The sequence below is a fragment of the Pan paniscus genome, chromosome 1 (assembly GCF_029289425.2).
Source record: "Pan paniscus chromosome 1, NHGRI_mPanPan1-v2.0_pri, whole genome shotgun sequence".
NCBI lineage: Eukaryota > Metazoa > Chordata > Mammalia > Primates > Hominidae > Pan > Pan paniscus.
The window spans coordinates 209,765,310-209,786,555 of record NC_073249.2 but is presented as its reverse complement, the minus strand read 5'-3'; the positions used below and the strand labels follow the sequence as shown (position 1 = coordinate 209,786,555).

General features: G+C 52.2%; 1 protein-coding gene across 2 annotated transcripts in view; it reads left to right on the top strand.

Annotated features, from left to right (window-relative positions):
- Window positions 1-21,246, top strand: part of PADI4 (peptidyl arginine deiminase 4) — a 55,554-nt gene that overhangs the window by 31,878 nt on the left and 2,430 nt on the right. For both annotated transcript variants that reach the window (XM_063601721.1, XM_003814445.6), the window contains 9 exons: window positions 1,839-2,017; window positions 2,195-2,298; window positions 5,923-6,034; window positions 7,833-7,940; window positions 14,502-14,656; window positions 15,955-16,099; window positions 16,329-16,431; window positions 18,503-18,573; window positions 18,940-19,068. In XM_063601721.1, coding sequence (XP_063457791.1) covers window positions 1,839-2,017; window positions 2,195-2,298; window positions 5,923-6,034; window positions 7,833-7,940; window positions 14,502-14,656; window positions 15,955-16,099; window positions 16,329-16,431; window positions 18,503-18,573; window positions 18,940-19,068 — 1,106 coding nt within the window. The remainder of the gene's footprint in view (window positions 1-1,838; window positions 2,018-2,194; window positions 2,299-5,922; window positions 6,035-7,832; window positions 7,941-14,501; window positions 14,657-15,954; window positions 16,100-16,328; window positions 16,432-18,502; window positions 18,574-18,939; window positions 19,069-21,246) is intronic.

Sequence of the window (21,246 nt, the reverse complement as noted above, 5' to 3'; positions counted from 1 at the left end):
TGACAGCATGTGGCATGTAATCATTTGTTCTGCAACATCCTGCTAATCAGAGACATCAGGAACTTCTCAGTGACCCACGAGCACCTGCAACTAAGTAGGTGCCAGGTTGATCCCAGGCACGGGGCACAGAGCCATGACTGTGACCAAGTCCCTGCCCTCGTGTTGCTTTCATCTTAGTGGCTGGGAGAACTATAGGTAAAATAATTACATAAAACACCTAGTGTGTCCAACGCTGTGACATGCTATGTAGAAGAATGTGGCAGGGAAGGGGATGTGGAGTGAGGAGTGGAGTTCGGGGTGTGTGGAGAGAGGGTGGCCAGGGAAGGTGTCCCCCATGAGGTGCCACGTGAGCAGAGGGAGGTATAGGAACAGCCAGGCAGACACCTAGGGGAAGGGCGTTCCAGGCAGAGGGAACGGCAAGTGCGTGGGCCCTGAGGTGAGATCATGCCTGTGGTTTGGAGGAATGCAGGGAGGCTAGTGCAGCTGGGGCGGAATGTGCAAGGGTTAAAGTGGGGGTTGAGGGTGGAAGAGACAGGGCAGAGGGGAAGGGGGAGGTCAGGTAGGCGTATATCGACTTTGGCTTCTGGATGGAAGGAGATGGAGAACGCCATGGGAGGGTTTTTTTTTTGCACGGGCCTGACAATCATTCTGATCCTGATCATTCTGCCTGGTCTATTCCAAGCTTTTTTTTTTTTTTAATTTTTTTTTTTGAGAGAGTCTCACTCTGTTGCCCCGGCTGGAGTGCAGTGGTGCCATCTCGGTTCACTGCAACCTCCACCTCCTGGGTTCCAGCGATTCTCCTGCCTCAGCCTCCCCAGTAGCTGAGGTTACAAGCATGTGCCACCACATCCAGCTAATTTTTGTATTTTTAGTAGAGATGGGATTTCACCAGGTTGGCCAGACTGGTCTCGAACTCCTGACCTCAAATGATCCACTTGCCTCAGCCTCCCCAAGCACTAGGATTACAGACACCATGCCCAGCCTCTGTTTCTTTTTTCTTTTTTTTTTTTTTTGAGATGGAGTCTCTCTCTGTCGCCAGGCTGGAGTGCAGTGGTGCAATCTCAACTCACTGCAGCCTCCACCTCCTGGGTTCAAGCGACTCTCCTGCCTCAGCCTCCCGAGTAGCTGTGATTATGGGCATCCACCACAATGCCTGGCTAATTTTTTTGTGTTTTTAGTAGAGATGGGCTTTCACCATGTTGGCCAGGCTGGTCTGGATCTCCTGACCTTGTGATCCTCCTGCCTCGGCCTCCCAAAGTGCTGGGATTACAGGCGTAAGCCACCACACCCAGGCTGTTTCATTCTCAAAGTGATTAAACTGACACTGATTTGGTGACAGGTCAACTTATTGCCTCCACCCAGGCATCACCTCCTCCAGGAAGTTCTCAGGGATTCCCTCTATCACAGCTGTCTGCTATTTTCATGATCTCTGCTTCTCCCTACTCACCCGTAAGACTGTGCACTCTCTGGGGGTGAGGATAGGAGGACAGTGACTCTGTCTCCCTGGTCCCCTGCTGTGCCCCTGTCCCCCGCTGACATCTGGCTAGAGCAGATGCTCAGGAATGAGTGAAGGAATGGTGTGTACTGGACTTCCTGTAAAGTTTGGAATGGCTCAGGCACCCCTGCCACACCCTTCTGGGACTTCAGCCGGGGAGCAGCGTCCCAGCTAGGACTTCAGTCCTTTTCTCCTAAGGGGACTGGCCAGATTTGGCTGCAAGGGGTTCTCTGATGGTGGCATGTGGTGACCCTGGGAAAGGCTTCTGGGGAGCACTAAGGAGAGGAGGAAAGGTCTTCAGAAGTGGGGACGCAGACCTGAGTCTCCCCTGCCTCTCTCCTAGGGGGCAAACTGTCCTCCAAGTGCAGCGTAGTCTTGGGTCCCAAGTGGCCCTCTCACTACCTGATGGTCCCCGGTGGAAAGCACAACATGGACTTCTACGTGGAGGCCCTCGCTTTCCCGGACACCGACTTCCCAGGGCTCATTACCCTCACCATCTCCCTGCTGGACACGTCCAACCTGGTAGGCCGAGAAGGCAGCCCTGCGTCGGGGGCCTGGGCTTCCAGGCAGTGGCCTGGCTGGGGAAAGGGGTACAGAGCCCAGCTGGGCAGGGGGTCTCCAAACAGCTGCAGGAAGTGGTAGGGGCTGGGCCCTGGCAGCGGTGACAGCCCCTCCTTCCCTTTACCCCTTCCCCTGCAGGAGCTCCCCGAGGCTGTGGTGTTCCAAGACAGCGTGGTCTTCCGCGTGGCGCCCTGGATCATGACCCCCAACACCCAGCCCCCGCAGGAGGTGTACGCGTGCAGGTGAGAGGTCCTGGGGTGCTGGGGTGGGTCCAGACAACAAAGAGCCTGAGTTCCATCCGCAGCACTCACTGTGTGTTGGGAAAAACAGTCACCCCTCCCCTGCCCACTGAGAGCTTGCTGCTTGTTGGGGACTCTAAAAAGGCAGGGAGGTTCCCTACTGTTGTTGTCATTGCCTCTGTCCTGCCCTGATGCAGCTGAGGCTACGTTAACTCCCAGGGGCCTGTAGAGTGTGTCCCATGGACCTTGTGCACCAGAAACTCCTGGGAACTCATTTAAAATGCACCTTTCTGGGCTGGGCACGGTGGCTCACGCCTGTAATCCTAGCACTTTGGGAGGCCGAGGCAGGTGGATCACTTAAGGTCAGAAGTTTGAGATCAGCCCAGCCAACATGGTGAAACCCTGTCTCTACTAAAAAATACAAAAATTGGCCAGGCGTGGTGGCGTATGCCTGTAATCCAGCTACTCAGGAGGCCGAGGCACGAGAATTGCTTGAACCCTGGAGGCAGAGGTTGCAGTGAGCTGAGATTGCGCCACTGCGCTCCAGCCTGGGCAACACAGCGAGACTCCATCTCAAAAATAAAATAACCAGCCTGGCCAACATGGTGAAACCCCGTCTCTACTAAAAATACAAAAAATTAGCCAGGTGTTGTGGCATGTGCCTGTAATCCCAGCTACTCGGGAGGCTGAGGCAGGAGAATTGCTTGAACCCAGGAGGCCAAGGTTGCAGTGAACCAAGATTGCACCATTGCACTCTAGCCTGGGCGACAGAGCAAGACTCCGTCTCGAGAAAATTAAAAATAATAAAAATTAAAAATTAAATTAAATTAAATTAAATTAAAATTAAATAAAATGCACCTTTCTGGCTGCCTGTGAGCTGCTGGGTCTTATCCCTGGGGATGGGGCCCATCTGCGTTTTGGGGAGGCCCAGGCAATCTTCCTGCAGTCTGAGAGCCCCTGACAAGTGTTCTGGGGTCTCAGGAGACCCTCTCCTCCCCTCTTCTGATACCTTCAGGGGCAGAAGAGTAAGAGGGTAATGTGGTCAGGATGCAGGCTGGAATCCAGTGAGGACTGTATTCCAGTCCCAGCACTGTTCCAGGTGGTATGACCTTGAACAGTGAACTCATATTCTGTCTTCTCCCAGGTTGATACGGTTTGGCTCTGTGTCTCCACCCAAATCTTATCTTGAATTGTACTCCCACAATTCCCACGTGTTCTGGGAGGGACCTGGTGGGAGATAATTTGAATCATGGAGGTGGTTTGCCCCATACCATTCTCATGGTAGTGAATAAGTCTCATGAGATCTGATGGTTTTATCAGGGGTTTCCACTTTTGCATCTTGCTCATTTTCTCTTGCCGCCACCATGTAAGAAGTGCCTTTTGCCTCCCACCGTGGCGTCCCCAGCCATGTGGGAGTGTAAGTCCAATTAAACCTCTTTTCCTTCCTAGTCTCAGGTATGTTTTTATCAGCAGTGTGAAAATGGACTAATACAGTAAATTGATACCAGTAGAGGGGGGCGTTGCTGAAAAGATACCCAAAATGTGGAAGCAACTTTGGAACTGGGTAACAGACAGAGGTTGGAACGGTTTGGAGGGCTCAGAGGAAGACAGGAAAATGTGGGAAAGTTTGGAACTTTCTAGAGACTTGTTGAATGGCTTTGACAAAAATACTGATAATGATATGAACAATGAAATCCAGACTGAGATGGTCTCAGATGGAGATGAGGAACTTGTTGGGAACTGGAGCAAAGGTGACTCTTGTTATGTTTTAGCAAAGAGACTGGTGGCATTTTGTACTTGCCCTAGAGATTTGTGGAACTTTGAACTTGAGAGAGATGATTTAGGGTATCTGGCAGAAGAAATTTCTAAGCAGCAAGGCATTCAAGAGGTGACTTGGGTGCTGTTAAAGGCATCCAGTTTTAAAAGGGAAGCAGAGCATAAAAGTTCAGAAAAGTTGCAGCCTGACAATGCAATCGAAAAGAAAATCTCATTTTCTTAGGAGAAATTCAAGCCAGCTGCAGAAATTTGCATAAGTAACAAGGAGCTTAATGTTAAGCCACAAGGCAATGGGGAAAATGTCTCCAGGGCATGTCAGAGGTCTTCATGGCAGCCCCTCCCGTCACAGGCCCAGAGGCCTAGGAGAAAATGGTTTCGTAGGCCAGGTCCAGCGTCCCCATGCTATGTGCAGCCTAGGTACTTGGTGCCCTGCATCCCAGCTGCTCCAGCCATGGCTAAAAGGGGCCAGCATAGAGCTCAGGCCGTGGCTTCAGAGGGTGCAAGCCCCAAGCCTTGGCAGTTTCCACATGGTGTTGAGCCTGCAAGTGCACAGTAGTCAAGAATTGGGATTTGGGAACCTCTGCCTTGATTTCCAAAGATGTGTGGAAACGCCTAGATGCCCAGGCAGAAGTTTGCTGCAGGGGTGGGGTTCTCATGGAAAACCTCTGCTACAGCAGTGCAGAGGGGAAATGTTGGTTTGGAGCCCCCACACAGAGTCCCTACTGGGACACCACGTAGTGGAGTTGTGAGAAGAGGGCCACTGTCCTCCAGACTCCAGAAGGGTAGATCCACTGACAGCTTGCACAATGTGCCTGGAAAAGCCACAGACACTCAACACCAGCCTGTGAAACTGGCCTCCCAGGAGGGAGGCTATACCCTGCAAAGCCACAGGGGCGGAGCTGCCCAAGACCATGGGAACCCACCTCTTGTGTCAGCATGACCTGGATGTGAGACCTGGAGTCAAAGATCATTTTGGAGCTTTAAAATTTGACTGCCCTGCTGGATTTTGGACTTGCATGGGCCCTGTAACCCCCTTGTTTTGGCCAATTTCTCCCATTTGGAATGGTTGTATTTACCCAAAACCTGTACCCCCATTGTATCTAGGAAGTAACTAGCTTGCTTTTGATTTTACAGGCTCATAGGAGGAAGGGACTTGCCCTGTCTCAGATGAGATTTTGGATTGTGAACTTTTGGGTTAATGCTGAAATGAGTTAAGACTTTGGGGGACTGTTGGGAAGGCATGATTGATTTTGAAATGTGAGGATATGAGATTTGGAGGGGCCAGGGGCAGGATGATATGCTTTGGCTCTGTGTCCCCACCCAAATCTCATCTTGAAATGTACTCTCATAATTCCCAAGTGTTGTGGGAGGGACCCAGTGGGAGATAATTTGAATCATGGTGGCAGTTTCTCCCATACTGTTCTCGTGATAGTAAATAAGTCTCATGAGTTCTGATGGTTTTATCAGGGGTTTCTCCTTTTGCTTCTTCCTCATTTTCTCTTGCCACCGCCATGTAAGAAGTGCCTTTTGCCTCCCGCCATGGCCTCCCCAGCCATGTGGAACTGTAAGTCCAATTAAACCTCTTTTTCTTCCCAGTCTCAAGTATGTCTTTATCAGCAGCGTGAAAACGGACTAATACACGGGTGGAAGGGGTACCCACTAGTTCCTGGCTCATAACTTGTTAGATGGATTCCAAGAGCTAATGGCTGCTAAGAGCAGATGGACCAGACATGCCAGGAACCTCTGTTCAGGCCACAGGTGATGCCTGAACACCCGTGTGTCCCTCCCCATCCTTCCAGGCTGAGCTTCAAAATCCAGAGCACTAAGGAGCTACTTTTCTGCTCTCTCTAGTATTTTTGAAAATGAGGACTTCCTGAAGTCAGTGACTACTCTGGCCATGAAAGCCAAGTGCAAGCTGACTATCTGCCCTGAGGAGGAGAACATGGATGACCAGTGGATGCAGGTATGTGCCCTGTGGGGCAGGCAGGGTGAATGTCCCTGAGGGCCAAGAGACACTTGGGGGACCCGGGCTCCTGGGGTTCAGCCTGGTGCCTCACTGGCCACCCTTCCTTAGATGGACAGGGAGATAGGAACCTGAGAGGTCCTTGGGCCGGGAGGCTCGAGCAAGTGATTCGTCTGACGTTTGCTGTGGGCCACTGCAAGCCCACTGCAGTCACCAAGACGAAAGCCACCTTCCTGCTTGAAAACACTCAGGTGGCCTCGGGAAATGACGTGAAGCTCGGGAGATTGGTGCTCAACCAGCCCCTCAAGTGGTCCTCCCTCCAGGCTGTCCATCTTGGGCCCAGCCACCAAAGCAGGTCACACCCCAGCTCCAGCACTTTCCATGGCTCCCATCTCCTCCTGCTTAGTCTGTTTCCAGGCCCTCTCAGCCTGCCTGGTTCCCTTCCCTGGGGCCAGCCTGCCACTGTGCCTGGAAACACATGATTACCAGTCTCTGTTTCTGTGCCACTCCCCCATCATGCCAGGAGTGCCCCAAGGACTGAGACTGGGCCTCATCCAGCCTAGCACCCTGACCCTCCCCACCACTGCCTTGCTTTGCCTTGGGACCCCGTCCTTCCATGCCGCACCCCTGCGGTGCTGTCTCTTGGACCCGTCTCCCCATTCCCATCCCCCATCTCCAATCCATATCGGTGAATCCCAGCACAAATGCTCCTCGTCCATAAATTTCCCCCGTCATCCCCAGCAGGAATTCATCCCTCTTTCTTTTCACCCCCACACAACATCCTCTCTTCCTTTCTTGCCATTCCATCTTTTTTTTTTTTTTTTCACTCTTGTTGCCCAGGCTGGAGTGCAATGGCTCGATCTCGGCTCATCACAACCTCTGCCTCCCGGGTTCAAATGATTCTCCTGCCTCAGCCTCCTGAGTAGCTGTGATTACAGGCATGTGCCACCACGCCTGGCTAATTTTGTATTTTTAGTAGAGATGGGGTTTCTCCGTGTTGGTCAGGCTGGTCTCGAACTCCTGACCTCAGGTGATCCACCCACCTCAGCCTCCCAAAGTGCTGGGCTTACAGGCGTGAGTTACTGCACCTGGCTGCCATTCCATTTTTTTGATACCAAGTTGGCCTGTGTGAAATTGCTGATATGCGCCATTTTTGATTTGCAAGAGTGGAACTTTCATCTGGTTCATCCTAATAGTAACTTATAATAGTGATTATGTCCAACATCACACCTGCCTGCTAGAATACAAGCCTGCAGAGGCGGAATTTTCAGCAGATTCATTTCTGAAACCTCCCTGTGCTCCTCCTGCTGCTCCAGTGGCCCAGGCTGGGTCTTATCTGCCCTCCTTTGGGGAGGAGGCCGCGAGCCCTGGTGCCAACAGGTCTTCTCTGGCCCATCCTAGCTGCATCGGGAGCCCCTCCTCTGTGTCCCCACAGACCCCTCAACCCCTCACCCCCCATCACCTCCTAACCCTGGTGCCCACTGCCTGGCTCCCTTGTTTTCTCACCTTGAGGAGGGGTCTCAGTTTTGCTCACCAGGGGTCCCCAGCACTGGCCCAGGCACCACCAGGAGTAGGAGGGAAGGGCACTCCTGCAGGCTCATGGCCTCTCGTGCACTGGGCAAACAGGGGGCAATAAGCTCCGCTTCTGAGCCCCTTCTCTGAGATCAAACATCCCATAGGAATGTGCCCTTGACTGCAAGGGTGAGAGTGAGTGGATGGTTTCATGCCCCCATCCTGGCGTCGGGCACCAAGACCCAGGCAGCATGCGCAACAGCCTCCTCTCCACTCACTCCCACAGGATGAAATGGAGATCGGCTACATCCAAGCCCCACACAAAACGCTGCCCGTGGTCTTCGACTCTCCAAGGAACAGAGGCCTGAAGGAGTTTCCCATCAAACACGTGATGGTACCTGCATGGGGTGGGGAGGGGGCACAGCTGCCGAAACCCTCTTGTCTTGAGACTCCCTCCTTTTAGCCTGCCTTCCCCACCCGTGCCTGTAGCTGAGTAGCCCAGTGCAAGCAAGTGGAATTCCTACCGAAGTGGGAGCATGTAGGTGGGGCTTGTTATTTTTTTATTAGCAAGATAAGATCTGGCTCTTCATTTCCCCAAACCCTTGTCACCCGTGAGCTCAGCTTGATCTCCAGGTAACCCTGCCGAGGAGGTGGCTCAGGCTTGGACCTTCTTGTGCTCTTGAAGAAGCTCTTGCTGCAAGGCGGAGGTGGGGCCAGGGCTGGAATCTTTCCCAATGCCCAGCTGGAGGCTCTGTCTTATGGGTGGTGTTTGGTCTTCAGGGGCTCCATCTGGGATGTGGGGGGTTTTGGGATCAGTGGATCAGTGGTCATTTCCTGGGTGTGACTTTATCAGCCACAGGCTGTCCATGTGGAGGTGGGAAGTGACGTATTGCTGACTCATGCTTGACTAGCCTGGCAGGTTGAGGCAAACTCAGCACAGAACAATAATAATAATAATAGTTGCATTTATTGAGCATGAGTTGTGTGTTAGCCAGTGCTGCATTCTTTACCTGCACTGACTCATTTAATTTGATAAACTGTTATGGAGATACTATCAATAGGCCCATTTTATAGAAGAAGAAACTGAGGCTCAGAGTAGAGAAGTTGGAATTCAAACCCGGCCAGTCCGGCTTGGTGAGCATGCTTTTCCCCGCCCTGCCTCCCTCTCCCTGCTTTCCCAGGAAGACCCCAGGCCTGCACTCTGAGTCCTGGCAGCCCCTTGGCTCAAGGTGCCCAGGGAAAACGACGGAAGGAGTGTGGGGTCCAAGGTTTGCTAGGACAAATGGCTTTCCGACAAGCATCTGTACTGTGCCCCAAGGGAAGGGAGAGTGGCCCTGCCCACACAGAAGGCTTCAGAATGAAACTTCAGTTAAACTCAACAACTTGTCCCGAGTCTCGCTTCCTCCTGGCCAAGCTGTGCGCTGAGCAGTGGAGACGCAGAGATGCTGTTGGATTCACAGTGTGTACTCAGCCATGGGGTCGAGTTCATCCTCTTTCAGCAGCGTTGGGGCGAACCAGCCAGCTGCTACCGTGACTTTGCCCTCTTTCCGCTGCTTTCAGTCCTGCCTGGTTCAGTGGCTGTGTCTCCTACTTTGATGCTCCAAGTATAACAAAGGCCAGATTTTCTGATGCCACAAGTCCTGCTGGACAGACAGACGGACACCTCGGCACCATTGTTGTCCCCTTTCCCACAGACAACTTTGGATGAAGGCAGGCAGCACTGGTCCCTCAGCTAAGCACATCTGCGTATTCCAACTCAAATCACTCAGAATGAGGCCAGGTGTGGTGGCTGACACCTGTAATCCCAGCAGTTTGGGAGGCCAAGGAGGATGGATCACCTGAGGTCAGAAGTTCGAGACCAGCCTGGCCAGCATGGCGAAATCCCGTCTCTACTAAAAATACAAAAATTAGCTGGGCATGGTGGTGTGTGCCTGTAATCCTATCTTCTCAAGAGGCTGAGGCAGGAGAATCCCTTGAACCCAGGAGGCAGAGGTTGCAGTGAGCCGAGATTGCACCACTGCACTCCAGCCTGGGTGACAGAGCAAGACTGTATCAAAAAAAAAAAAAAAAAAAGAAAGAAAAAGAAAAAACAACAAAAAAAACACCCAAATCACTCAGAATGAAGAGAATTGGAGAAAAAGTCACACTCAGCACCAGGCTTTGGCCCCACCTGCCTCTCCAGCACCATTGTAGGCCACTCTCGCTGTCCCTTACCCAGCCCCACCTCCACTGGCCTCCTTCCTGTTCTTCAAACTTGCCTAACGTTTCCCCACCTCACGGTCTTTGCATATGCCGTTCCCTCTGCTTGCAGTGCTGTTCCCTGTTCACGGGGCTGGCTGCTTCTCAGCCTTCAGGTTTCAGCTTCTATTCCCTACTCAGTGAGGCCTTCCCTGATGCTAAAAGAGGGATCCCTACTCCCACCCCAACTCCTAGCCTTGTCCACTACAGCCCCCTGTTGACTTCTTCAGTGTATTTTGTTAAAATCATGGACTCGTTCATCTACTTTTCGTTGCCTGCGCTGCTGGGCCTGAGGCTGTTATGCCTTACGCTGTCCATCGCGCAGCTGGCATGAAGCTTCACACACAGTGGTTGTTCTTCCCGTAAGCATCGTCAGTAAATTTTCTATCACCACCGTCAATGGGAAACCAGCAGCACTTCCTGCAGATAGAAGGCAACTGTGAAGTTAAACAGAACGAAACAAGATCCTGCTACCAAAGCCAGCTCGTTACAAGTGACTGCAGCATCTCTGAGCTCGAGGTCAGCTCTCTGGTGGTTAAAATGAGGGATTAGCAGGTGTCAAGGATGTGTTTGCATCACTGAAACTTGAATTTTTGAGGAACCAGAAAAGACTGGAGGAAAATGAGAAGGGCAACAGCTTTCCAACGTTGTGCCTCAGGCCGCATCACCTGGCATCCATGAGCGTCCCCCGCACAGCCCACTCTTGGGGGGCCACTTCTGCAGACTATGGATATGCCTTCATTTGCCTGCAGAAATCCAAGGCTGAAGGCTGTATAACTGACCCCCTCTCACAACAACAGCCAGGGCAGTGATGTGGATGAATTTACATTCATTCATCAAACACTGTTTGAACACATACTCAGCGGGGCCTTGTTCTAGGCACTTGAGATATGACAGGGAGCAACACCAAGGTCCCTGACCTCACGGAGGGGATGTTCTGGCCCAGAGAGACAGACAGCAGACAATGAATAGAACAAAGCAGTTATATGGTTCCTTAGAAGGGGATGTTAAGAGCTACAAGTGCCAGGTGTGGTGGCTCATACCTGTAATCCTAGCACTTTGGAAGGCCAAGGTGGGAGAATTGTTTGAGCCCAGGAGTTTGAGACCAGACTGGGCAACATAATGAGACCTTGTCCCTACAAAAAAAAAAAATTGTTTCAATTAGCTAGGCATGGTAACACATGCCTGTAGTCCCAACTACTAGAGAGGCTGAGGTGGGAGGATCACTTGAGCCCAGGAGGTCAAGGCTGCAGCGAGTCATGATTGCACCTCTGCACTCCAGTCTGGGTGACAGATGAGACCTTGTCCCAGAGGAAAAAAAAAAAAAAAAAAAAGAGCTACAGGGAAAGACAGAGTAGAGCGGAATGGAGGGGCTCATAGGTGCCAGCGTGGTAGGGAAGGTGGATTAGGTTACATTCTTAAAGCCGAGTCTGGTGGCTCATTCCAGTAATCCCAGCACTTTGGGAGGCCAAGGCTGGTGGATTACTTGAGCCCAGGAGTTCGAGACCAGCCTAGGCACCATAGTCAAACCCTGTCTCTACCAAAAAAAAAAATTAAAAATAAAAATAAGCCAGGCATGGTGGTGCATGCCTATAGTTCCAGCTACTTAGGAGGCTGAGGTGGGAGGACCCTTGAACCCTGAAGGGTGAGGCTGCAGTGAGCCGTGATCACACCACTGCATTCTGGCATGGGCAATAGGAGTAAGACCTGGTCTCAAAAAAAAAAAAAAAAAAAAGATTGCGTTCTTAAATAGGATGGTCAGGGTGGGCTTCACGGAGAAGCTGACCTTGCAGCAGATGCTTGAGGGAGGTGAGCAAGTTGGCCATGTGAGTAGGTGTCTGGGTGAAGAGTGTTGTAGGCAGTGAAACAGCCAGTGCAAAGGCCCTGGGGCAGGAACATGCCTTGAGTGTTCCAGAACAGCAAGAGGGCCTGGAGGGGTAGAGCAGAGCAACCAGGAGGAGAGGCAGTCAGAGAGGAGATAGGAGGTGGTAGAAAAGGCAGTCAGGGAGCTGATGGGAGGCAGTAGGAGAGGCGGTCAGGGAGGTGATGGGAGGTGGGAGGAGAGGCGGCCAGGGAGGTGATAGGAGGTGGTAGGAGAGGCAGTCAGGGAGGTGATGGGAGGTGGGAAGAGAGGCAGTCAGGGAGGTGATGGGAGGTGGTAGGAGAGACTGTGGTCAGAGAGGTGATGGGAGGCAGTAGGAGAGGCAATCAGAGAGGTGATGGGAGGTGGTAGGAGAGGCGGTCGGGGAGGAGATGGGAGGTGGTAGGAGGGGTGGTCAGGGAAGAGATGGGAGGTGGTAGCAGAGGTGGTCAGGGAGGTGATGGGAGGCAGTAGGAGAGGCAATCAGGGAGGTGATGAGAGGTGGTAGGAGAGGCGGTCAGGGAGGAGATGGGAGGTGGTAAGAGGGGTGGTCAGGGAAGAGATGGGAGGTGGTAGCAGAGGTGGTCAGGGAGGTGATGGAAGGAGATGGGGGGCGGTAGAAGAGGCTGTGGTCAGAGGTGATGGGGAAGGGACGGGATGACCGGATGGGGTTGGGCTTGTTGGCTACTGTTAAGGCTGCTTGTTTAGAAACTGAGAATCATCACAGGGTCTTAAACAGAGGAGGATTATGATCTGGTTTGTTAGAAAAGGGAACAAGCCCTGCTATGTGTTGAGTAAAGAGAGCAGAGGCAAGGGGGAAGGGAGTGGGCAGGTGAGGGATGCTGGGAGTGCAGGCAGGGTGTGGCCAGAGGAGGTGAGAAGCCATGAGATTCCGGCTATGTCTGGAAGGCAGAGCCAGCAGGGCATTCTGACCCCTGCTATGAGAGAGGCAAGCCAAAGCTGACAGCAAGGCTGTGACCTCTGTGGGTGGCAGGCACCATCCCCTGGGAGGGGAGGACTGTGGGAGGAGGAACAGATTGATGGAGAATGAGGGGGTGGGAAGAGGGGACCCAAAGTTCTGTTTAGGGCAAGTGGGAGACAATTGGTCAACATCCGAATGGGAAGTCAAGTGAGAGTGGATACACATCTGATGTTTGGGAGGGAAGGGATGCCCAGAGATGCGAACATGAGGGTTGTCGGCTCGGGAACGGAATTCCATGAGACTTGGCAGGACGACTGAAGGGGCAAGTGAGGTTGGAGGTGAACCAGGATCCCCCGGTGTCCTGAAAGCCAAGTGCAGAAAGTGTGCGGAGAACACAGGTGTGACCGCCTGATTCAGGGGCTTCTGAGGGGAAGGCGAGGCCCGCGCATTGCACTTGGGATATGGCCATGTGTTCATGGAGACCTGGACAAGGAAAGCTTTGATGGGCGGGAGAAGCGGGTTGGTCTGGATTTTAGAGAGAAGTGGAGAGAGGAACTGGAAGTGTGATTGTTAAATCTGTGGAATCAGGCCAGGCGCAGTAGCTCACACCTATAATCCCAACACTCTAGGAGCCGAGGCAGGAAGATTGAGCCCAGGAGTTTGAGACCAGCCTGGGCAACATAGTGAGACCCCATCTCTACAGGAAAAAACAACTTTAAAAATTAGCCAGGTTGTGATAGCATGCACCTGTGGTCCCAGCTACTCGGGCGACTGAGACGGGAGGATCCTTTGAGCCCAGGAGGTCAAAACTGCAGTGAAGAAGTAAATCTGGAGACCACAGACCTCCTTAAGACCTACTCATCTTCCCAGAAACTCACACCTGGGCACACAATTTGGCGTCTACTCTCAGGGAGTTCATGGCCCCCATGAAGCCTCAGGGAATGGACCATCTATGTGTAGAAGGCTAGATGTACCCTCTCCTGGGAGGCAGGGGAGATGGGCGGTGGACTGAATAATGGCCCCTCTACATCCTAGTCCCCCCGAACCTGATGTTTCCTTATATGGTAAAAGGGACTTTGCTGAATGTAATTATATTAGGGATCTTGTGATGGGGTGATTATCCTGGTTTATCCTGGAATGCGGGAGGGCCTGTGATGATGGAAGCAGAGACTGGATATCTTTGAAGGTGGAAGAAGGGGCTGCCAGCCAAGGCGGCTATTAGAAGCTGAAAAAGACACGGAAATATAATAGATTCTTTCCTCAGGGCCTCCAGGAGGAACCAGCTCTGCCATCCCTGGACTTAAGCCCAGTGAAACTGATTTCACACTTCTGGCCTCCAGAATTTTAAGAGAATAAATGTGACTGGGCGTGGGGGCTCATGCCTGTAATCCCAGCACTTTGGGAGGTCGAGGCAGATGGATCACTTGAGGTCAGGAATCCGAGACTAGACTGGCCAACATGGTGAAACCCCATCTCTACTAAAAAAAAAAAAAATACAAAAATTAGCTGGGCATGGTGGGGCGTGCCTGTAGTCCCAGCTACTCAGGAGGCTGAGGAGTATTCCTTGAACCAGGGGCGGAGGTTGCAGTGAGCTGAGATCATGCCACGGCACTCCAACCTGGGCAACAGAGTGGGACTCTGTCTTAAGGGGGAAAAAATGATGTTTTACAGATTTGTTTTATGCCCAAGTTAAGGTTTACCAAGCAGCTGGCACGCTTTAGGGACCCAACAAATGCTAGTCCCTTTTCTTGTCCATTGAATGAACTCAACATTCCTTTAACCTTCCACACATGATAACAGCACCTGCTATGTACCAGCTGCAGACGGTACTGAGTTACTTCCTGTGCCCAAGTTCATCTCTAAACTTGGACTCCCCAACCCTTCACCAGGGACCTCATTCCTCTAACTCTTGGCACTCCCTTCTCCTATCTCAGGGTCCAGATTTTGGCTATGTAACTCGAGGGCCCCAAACAGGGGGTATCAGTGGACTGGACTCCTTTGGGAACCTGGAAGTGAGCCCCCCAGTCACAGTCAGGGGCAAGGAATACCCGCTGGGCAGGATTCTCTTCGGGGACAGCTGTTATCCCAGGTAAGGAGGGGAGTAACAGGAAGGGGCGGCCAGGACCCAGGGATGCCGTAGAAAAGCAGAGGCCAGAGTGGAAGCTTTGCCTTCCTGCTTCCGACTCTAGACAGCCCAACAGACTTGAGGGAGTGTGAGAGGAATCCAAGCGCAGGGTGAGGAATGCGGGCTTTGGAGCCCATAGACCCAAGTTCAATTCCAGCCCTGCCATTTACCCTCTTTCAGTCAGTGAATATTTACTGAGCATCCAGAATGTTCTGGGAGCTGGGAATGCAGCCGTGGACATGAAAGACAAGTCCTTACCACTACTCTAGTAGGGAAACAGATGATAGAAAAGTAGACAAGATAATTTCAAATGACAAAAACAAAAGAGAGGGGCACGGGAGGAATAGGAACTGTTAGGGTGACCAGGGAGGTCCTCTCTGGGGAAGGGGCTTTTGAACTGAGGCCTAATGACAGAAGGGACAGGGCCACATGGGGATCTGGGACAGAGAGTTCCTGGCAAATGAAAGTGCATGTGCAAAGGCCCTGAGGCAGGAATGAGTGCCTGCGTGCAAGGCCAGGATGGCTAGAACCTATTGAACAAGAAGAAGAGGCTGGGCACAGTGGCTCACACCTGTAATCCCAGCACTTTGGGAGGCCAAGGCAGGTGGATTACCTGAGGTCAGGAGTTCGAGACCAGCCTGACTAACATGGTGAAACCCCGTCTCTACTAATGCAAAAATTAGCTGGGCCTGGTGATGCATGCCTGTAATCCCAGCTACTCGGGAGGCCGAGGCAAGAGAATCGCTTGATCCCGGGAGGCGGAGGTTGTAGTGAGCCGAGATTGCGCCAGCCTGGGCAACAGAGCAAGACTCTGTCTCAAAAAAAAAAAAAAAAAATGAGGAAGAGCAAGGCACTGCAACACTAATTTTTTTTTTAGGAGAAAACTGAGGCTCAAACAGGTGAAGGAATGTCCCCAAGGCCACATGGCTAACAAGAGATCACCAACTTAGGTCAGACTGGCTCTAAGCCCCATGTGTACCCAGAATACCAGCGTCTCATCTAACTCAAGAGGCAGTGCTTTCTGAGGCTAAGCTCTGTCCTATTTACCTTAGTGACTCTGTGCCTCAGTTTCCCCCAATAAAACTAGAATGACAATTCCTTAATTTCTCAAATGTTAGGGGATAAAATAAAGGCATTCTAGACTCCTGCATCCCTTTCTCAGCTGAAGGAGAACCCTGACCTTTTTGCCAAGCCCCTTGTCCTTCAGGGACTTCCCTGTAGCCCTTGCTGCCAATAACACCCCTTTAACCCTGCCACGACAGCAATGACAGCCGGCAGATGCACCAGGCCCTGCAGGACTTCCTCAGTGCCCAGCAGGTGCAGGCCCCTGTGAAGCTCTATTCTGACTGGCTGTCCGTGGGCCACGTGGACGAGTTCCTGAGCTTTGTGCCTGCACCCGACAGGAAGGTACAGTCTTGGGGGCTGCCTCAGGAAGCCATGCCTCCTTCCTGGGTAGACCCTCTGCCTGGGGTGGGAGCAACTTTACTTGTCTATTTTTCCTTCACCCTTAGGATGGCAGTAGAGGAGGTGGCCAGCTTGGGTCCAAGTCCACACTACTCCCACCCTCAGCAGATCCACCCTCGTTGGGAGCTCCAGGGGCAAAGCTGACTTCTAACCCCAGTGTTTCTGCCTCCAGGGCTTCCGGCTGCTCCTGGCCAGCCCCAGGTCCTGCTACAAACTGTTCCAGGAGCAGCAGAATGAGGGCCACGGGGAGGCCCTGCTGTTCGAAGGGATCAAGAGTAAGTCGGCCCTGCCTTGTTCTCCTGTCTGTGCACCTTCCTGCTTCCCGTAGTCCGCTGTTGCCTGGAGGGAATCATCCAGGCAACAGGGTAGCATCTGAGCACCTACTGTGTGCCAGGCACTGTGCCAAGTGCTAGGGAGACTGCATGAACAGGGCAGAACAGCTTGCTGCCCTGTGGGCTCACAGGCCAGGGGGAAGTGAGTCAAAAGAACAGCTCCAACACAGGGGCTTTGAGGGGTGTCTGAGTGGATGGAGCTCAGGGAAGGCTTCTTGGAGGAGGCAGAGGCCAAGCAGGAGCATGCAAGTAGGGGTTGGCTGGGCAAACGGGGCAGGGAAATGAGAGGAAGAGAGATACCACAGGCAGAGGGACAGGGGGTGGGGCGGCTCAGAGGCAGGAGAAAGCACGATGTGTGTGAGGACCTCGGGGAGGTTTGGTATAGCTGGAGCACGGATGAAATATTACTGTTTCAGCAGAGCTCACAGACATGGGCCAGGCCCCGGGCTGAGATGCCTCTGTGGCTGAGAGCTCTACCTCAGATCTGAGTATGTTGCGTGGCATCAGGAGAGGGCGGACCTGTTTCTTCCTCTCTCGATGGGATCTCTTTGGAGATAAGATAATTTAGCGTTAATGCAAGGCAAAATGTTCCAGTGAACAAGTTTCAGTGGTTCAACTTTATAATAATTATAAGTAAACCTGTTGAATTTTTCTGGACATTCTTTTCTTTTGAAACAAAGTTTTGCTCTATTGCCCAGGCTGGAGTGCAATGGCGCGATCTCGACTCTCTGCAGCCTCTGCATCCCGGGTTCAAGTGATTCTCCTGCCCCAGCCTTCCGAGTAGCTGGGATTACAGGTGTGCACCACCACACCTGGCTAATGTTTTGTATTTTTAGTAGAGATGGGGTTTTGCCATGCTGGCCAGGCTGGTCTCGAACTCCTGACCTGGTGATCCACCCACCTCGGCCTCCCAAAGTGCTGGGGTTACAGGCATGAGCCACCACGCCTGGCTTAAAACAAGGAAATTTCTTATTGACAGCAACTAAATGGTACTTGTAGCATTTTTATCACACAGTACATTCCATCCATTCACTATACTTTTCTGAGCTGTCTGTCCTGCATGCAAGTAGATATTTTTAATGTTGTCTGTTTTCTGTGCTGTTCCTGTAAGTGTGCTATTAGAATACACTAAACTAGGCTGGGCGCGATGGTTCATGCCTGTAATCCTAGCACTTTGGGAGGATGAGGCGGGTGGATCACGAGTTCAGGAGTTCGAGGCCAGCTAGGCCAAGATGGTGAAACCCCGTGTGTACTAAAAATACAAAAATTAGCCGGGCGTGGTGGTGGGTGCCTGTAATCCCAGCTACTTGGGAGGCTGAGGCAGGAGAATCACTCGAACCCGGGAGGTGGAGGTTGCAGTGAGCCAAGAATGTGCCACTGCACTCTAGCCTGGGTGACAGAGCAAGACTCCGTCTCAAAAAAAAAACAAAAACAAAAAACAAGAAAATATTAAACTAGGCCAAGTGTGGTGGCTCACACCTGTAATCCTAGCACTTTGGGAGGCTGAGGCGGGTGGATCACCTGAGGTCAAGAGTTTGAGACCAGCCTGGCCAACATGATGAAACCCCGACTTTACTAAAAGTACAAAAATTAGCTGGGCGCAGTGGTGCGCACCTGTAATCCCAGCTACTGGGGAGGCTGAGGCAGGAGAATCACTTGAACTCGGGAGGTGGAGGTTGCAGTGAGTCAAGATCGCACTACTGCACTCCAGCCTGGGCGACAGAGCAAGGCTCTGTCTCAAAAAAAAAAAAAAAAAAAAAATTACACTATAAAAATATATTTTAAAAAGAATTTAAATGAGGTGAGAACAACATTTTTAATGAGAACTTATACTGCTAAAATATTGTATCAAAGACATTTGACTTGCAGATGCTCACAGCAAACCTGTATGGTAAGAATTATTACTGACTCCATTTTATAGATGGGAACACTGAGTCCCCCCCTGGCACTGGCTGGGAAGAGGGAAATCGACCTCTAAGTTCATTTGCCTTTTTTTTCCTTTTCTCCATGACAGAAAAAAAACAGCAGAAAATAAAGAACATTCTGTCAAACAAGACATTGAGAGAACATAATTCATTTGTGGAGGTAGGAGCCTGGGTGCCTACACCCCAGCAGACCTGACGCCCTGTCCCCCGCTCAGCCACTTTCCCAGTGATTAGAGGCACACAGAGGCTCAGGGTCTCAGGATGCGCTGGAAGACAGAGACACAGAAGCAAGGGCAGAAGCAGACTGGGAGAGGCTGAGGGAGCAGAGGGAATGGGAGGCCCCAGGGTCCCCCGAGGGCACTGGCCAGAGGCCCCTCTGTGCAGGGAGGCCTGGCAGCCACCTTCACTGCCTTCCTGACACTGTCCCAGGTCCTTCCCTCCAGCAGGGGGCCTCAGCCCCACACTGTCCCCCAACCCCCCCGACTGCCAGCAGTCCCCCACTCACTGCCCCTGCCCCTTCCCCAAGAGATGCATCGACTGGAACCGTGAGCTGCTGAAGCGGGAGCTGGGCCTGGCCGAGAGTGACATCATTGACATCCCGCAGCTCTTCAAGCTCAAAGAGTTCTCCAAGGCCGAAGCTTTTTTCCCCAACATGGTGAGGAGGTGGCGGCTTTAAAACCCCAGGGTGTGGCATGGAGGTAGCTCAGCCCGAGAGGCCAGTGGGGCACCCGGGCGGTCCCAGAGGGCTTGGCTCCTCTCCATAACCGTTTGTAGCTTTGTCCTGAGTGGTACAAGGTCAGACGTGACCAGGTCCATGCACGTTGGTGTCTTTCCACAAGGTCAGGCTTCTACTGATGCTATTTCCATCATAAAATCCACAAGCCACACGGAGTTCCCCAGGGGCAGTCCTCAGGTGGGCAAAGCCCTGGGCACACAGGCTCAAGCCACTCCACAAGTCAGTCAGTCCTGCAAACCATACATAGTAGTGTACTTAATCAACACAGAAATGTTACAGATGAAACATTCATACCAAACAAAGCAATATTTAACATCAAGAGAGAAGGGGATAGGAAAAGGGGTCAGTGAACCAGTCCAGGGAGAGTGATGTGGACAAGGAGAGGGTCCTGGGCTGATCTAAATGGACATCAACGTCTTGCAAGGAAGAGTGTAATTTTGGCAGAGCCTTCAACAGCGGGTGCCAGGTGCTAATCACTAGTGACAGCAAGACAGTGTCTGTTAAGACAGTCATCTTGAGGCCGGGTGCGGTGGCTCACGCCTGTAATCCTAGCACCTTAGTTGGCCAGAGTGGGTGGATCACTTGAGGTCAGGAGTTCGACACCAGCCTGGCTAACATGGTGACACCCCCATCTCTACTAAAAATACATAAATTAGACAGGTGTCCTGGCAGGAGCCTGTAATCCCAACTACTTGAGAGGCGGAAGCAGGAGAATCACTTGAACCTGGGAGACGGAGGTTGCAGTGAGCCAAGATCATGCTATTGCACTCCAGCCTGGGTAACAGAGTGAGACTTTGTCTCGGGAAAAAAAAAAAAAAAAAAAGACAGTCATCTTGAGCTAGTGAAGACCTGCTCTTTTTATAGCCAGAGTCCTCTGGTGAGGACTGATAGTAATAGAGTATGCCTGCTTATGTCCCTATCTGGTTGGGTGCAGTCTCTGTTGATTAGGCAAACATCTGGTTCCTGTTAGCATGGTGCCTTTTGAAATGTAAGATGGAGTCTTTTTCTAAGATGGAGTCACTTATGCCAAGGGTGCTCTATACAGGCTTGCATGGCCCTGTACCACTTCCAGAGCACCTTCTGGTATCTCACAACAATTCCAGGAGTCAGAGTCTATCGTCGCTTCTGCCAGGGCTCTGGCTTCAAACCCCACGCCGTAACCACCATGCTGCCTTCCCACCTAGCAGCTTCCCTGGGGCTCCGGGGTGGTGCAGGGGATGGAGGGATGGTTAGGGAGTCAACCAACAAACAAGACACCCTCAAGTCGCCTTATGCACCATAACAGGGACACACATGGGGGCACCACCTCAGACTGGAGGGTCCGGGAAGGCCTCTGTGAGGAGGTGGGGCTGGCACTGCCTAGGCTGAGTGGGATTCACCTTCTGGAGGCTGCACTTGTGGGTGGTCCCACCTTTGTCTTGAGCGTTCACTGTGGCCCCTAAGTGCTGTCTTGATATCATCCATTGTGTTTTTGCCATTCCTTGGCCCCATTCCTCCCTCTCTTCAGAGCATACCCGAGACCCAGGCAGAGACTTCACCCGGTCCTACTGGGGAACCCCAGCCACCCCCTTCTTCTGGAGCTGGGGGTTACAGTTCAGGGAGGAGCCAGCAGGCCCTACCACAGTGGTTTTCAAACTGGGTTCCCACTCAGCCTAGGCAGTGCCAGCCCCACCTGGGGCTCCGGGGTGGTGCCTCAAATCCAGTGGTTCAGATTTTCTGTTTCTGCATTGACATTCTGCAAAAGATTGTGTGTAGAATAAAGGGTTCCTTGGCCAAAAGGAATTAAAGTATTGACCCCAAGCGTTTTGTTTCCCTCCAGTTTGGCCAAGCCAGGCTTCCCAGTGCGGGAATGAAAGTGGACGCCCGCGGCTATGGTAGTCAGCAACGCTGAGGGCTGACTGTGTGCCTTCACTGTTCAAGGTCCCCAGAGGGAGTCTGAGCATGAGACCAGACTCTCTCCCAGGAGCTGGCTGTGGGAGGCGGGGAAGAGGGAGTGATGAACAGTACGAGGCACTTAGCACGCATGGGCTGTGTCTAGGCGGTGGCAAAGAATGAGATGCCCCCTTGAGGACTCATGACCCATGGAAAATGGCTGTG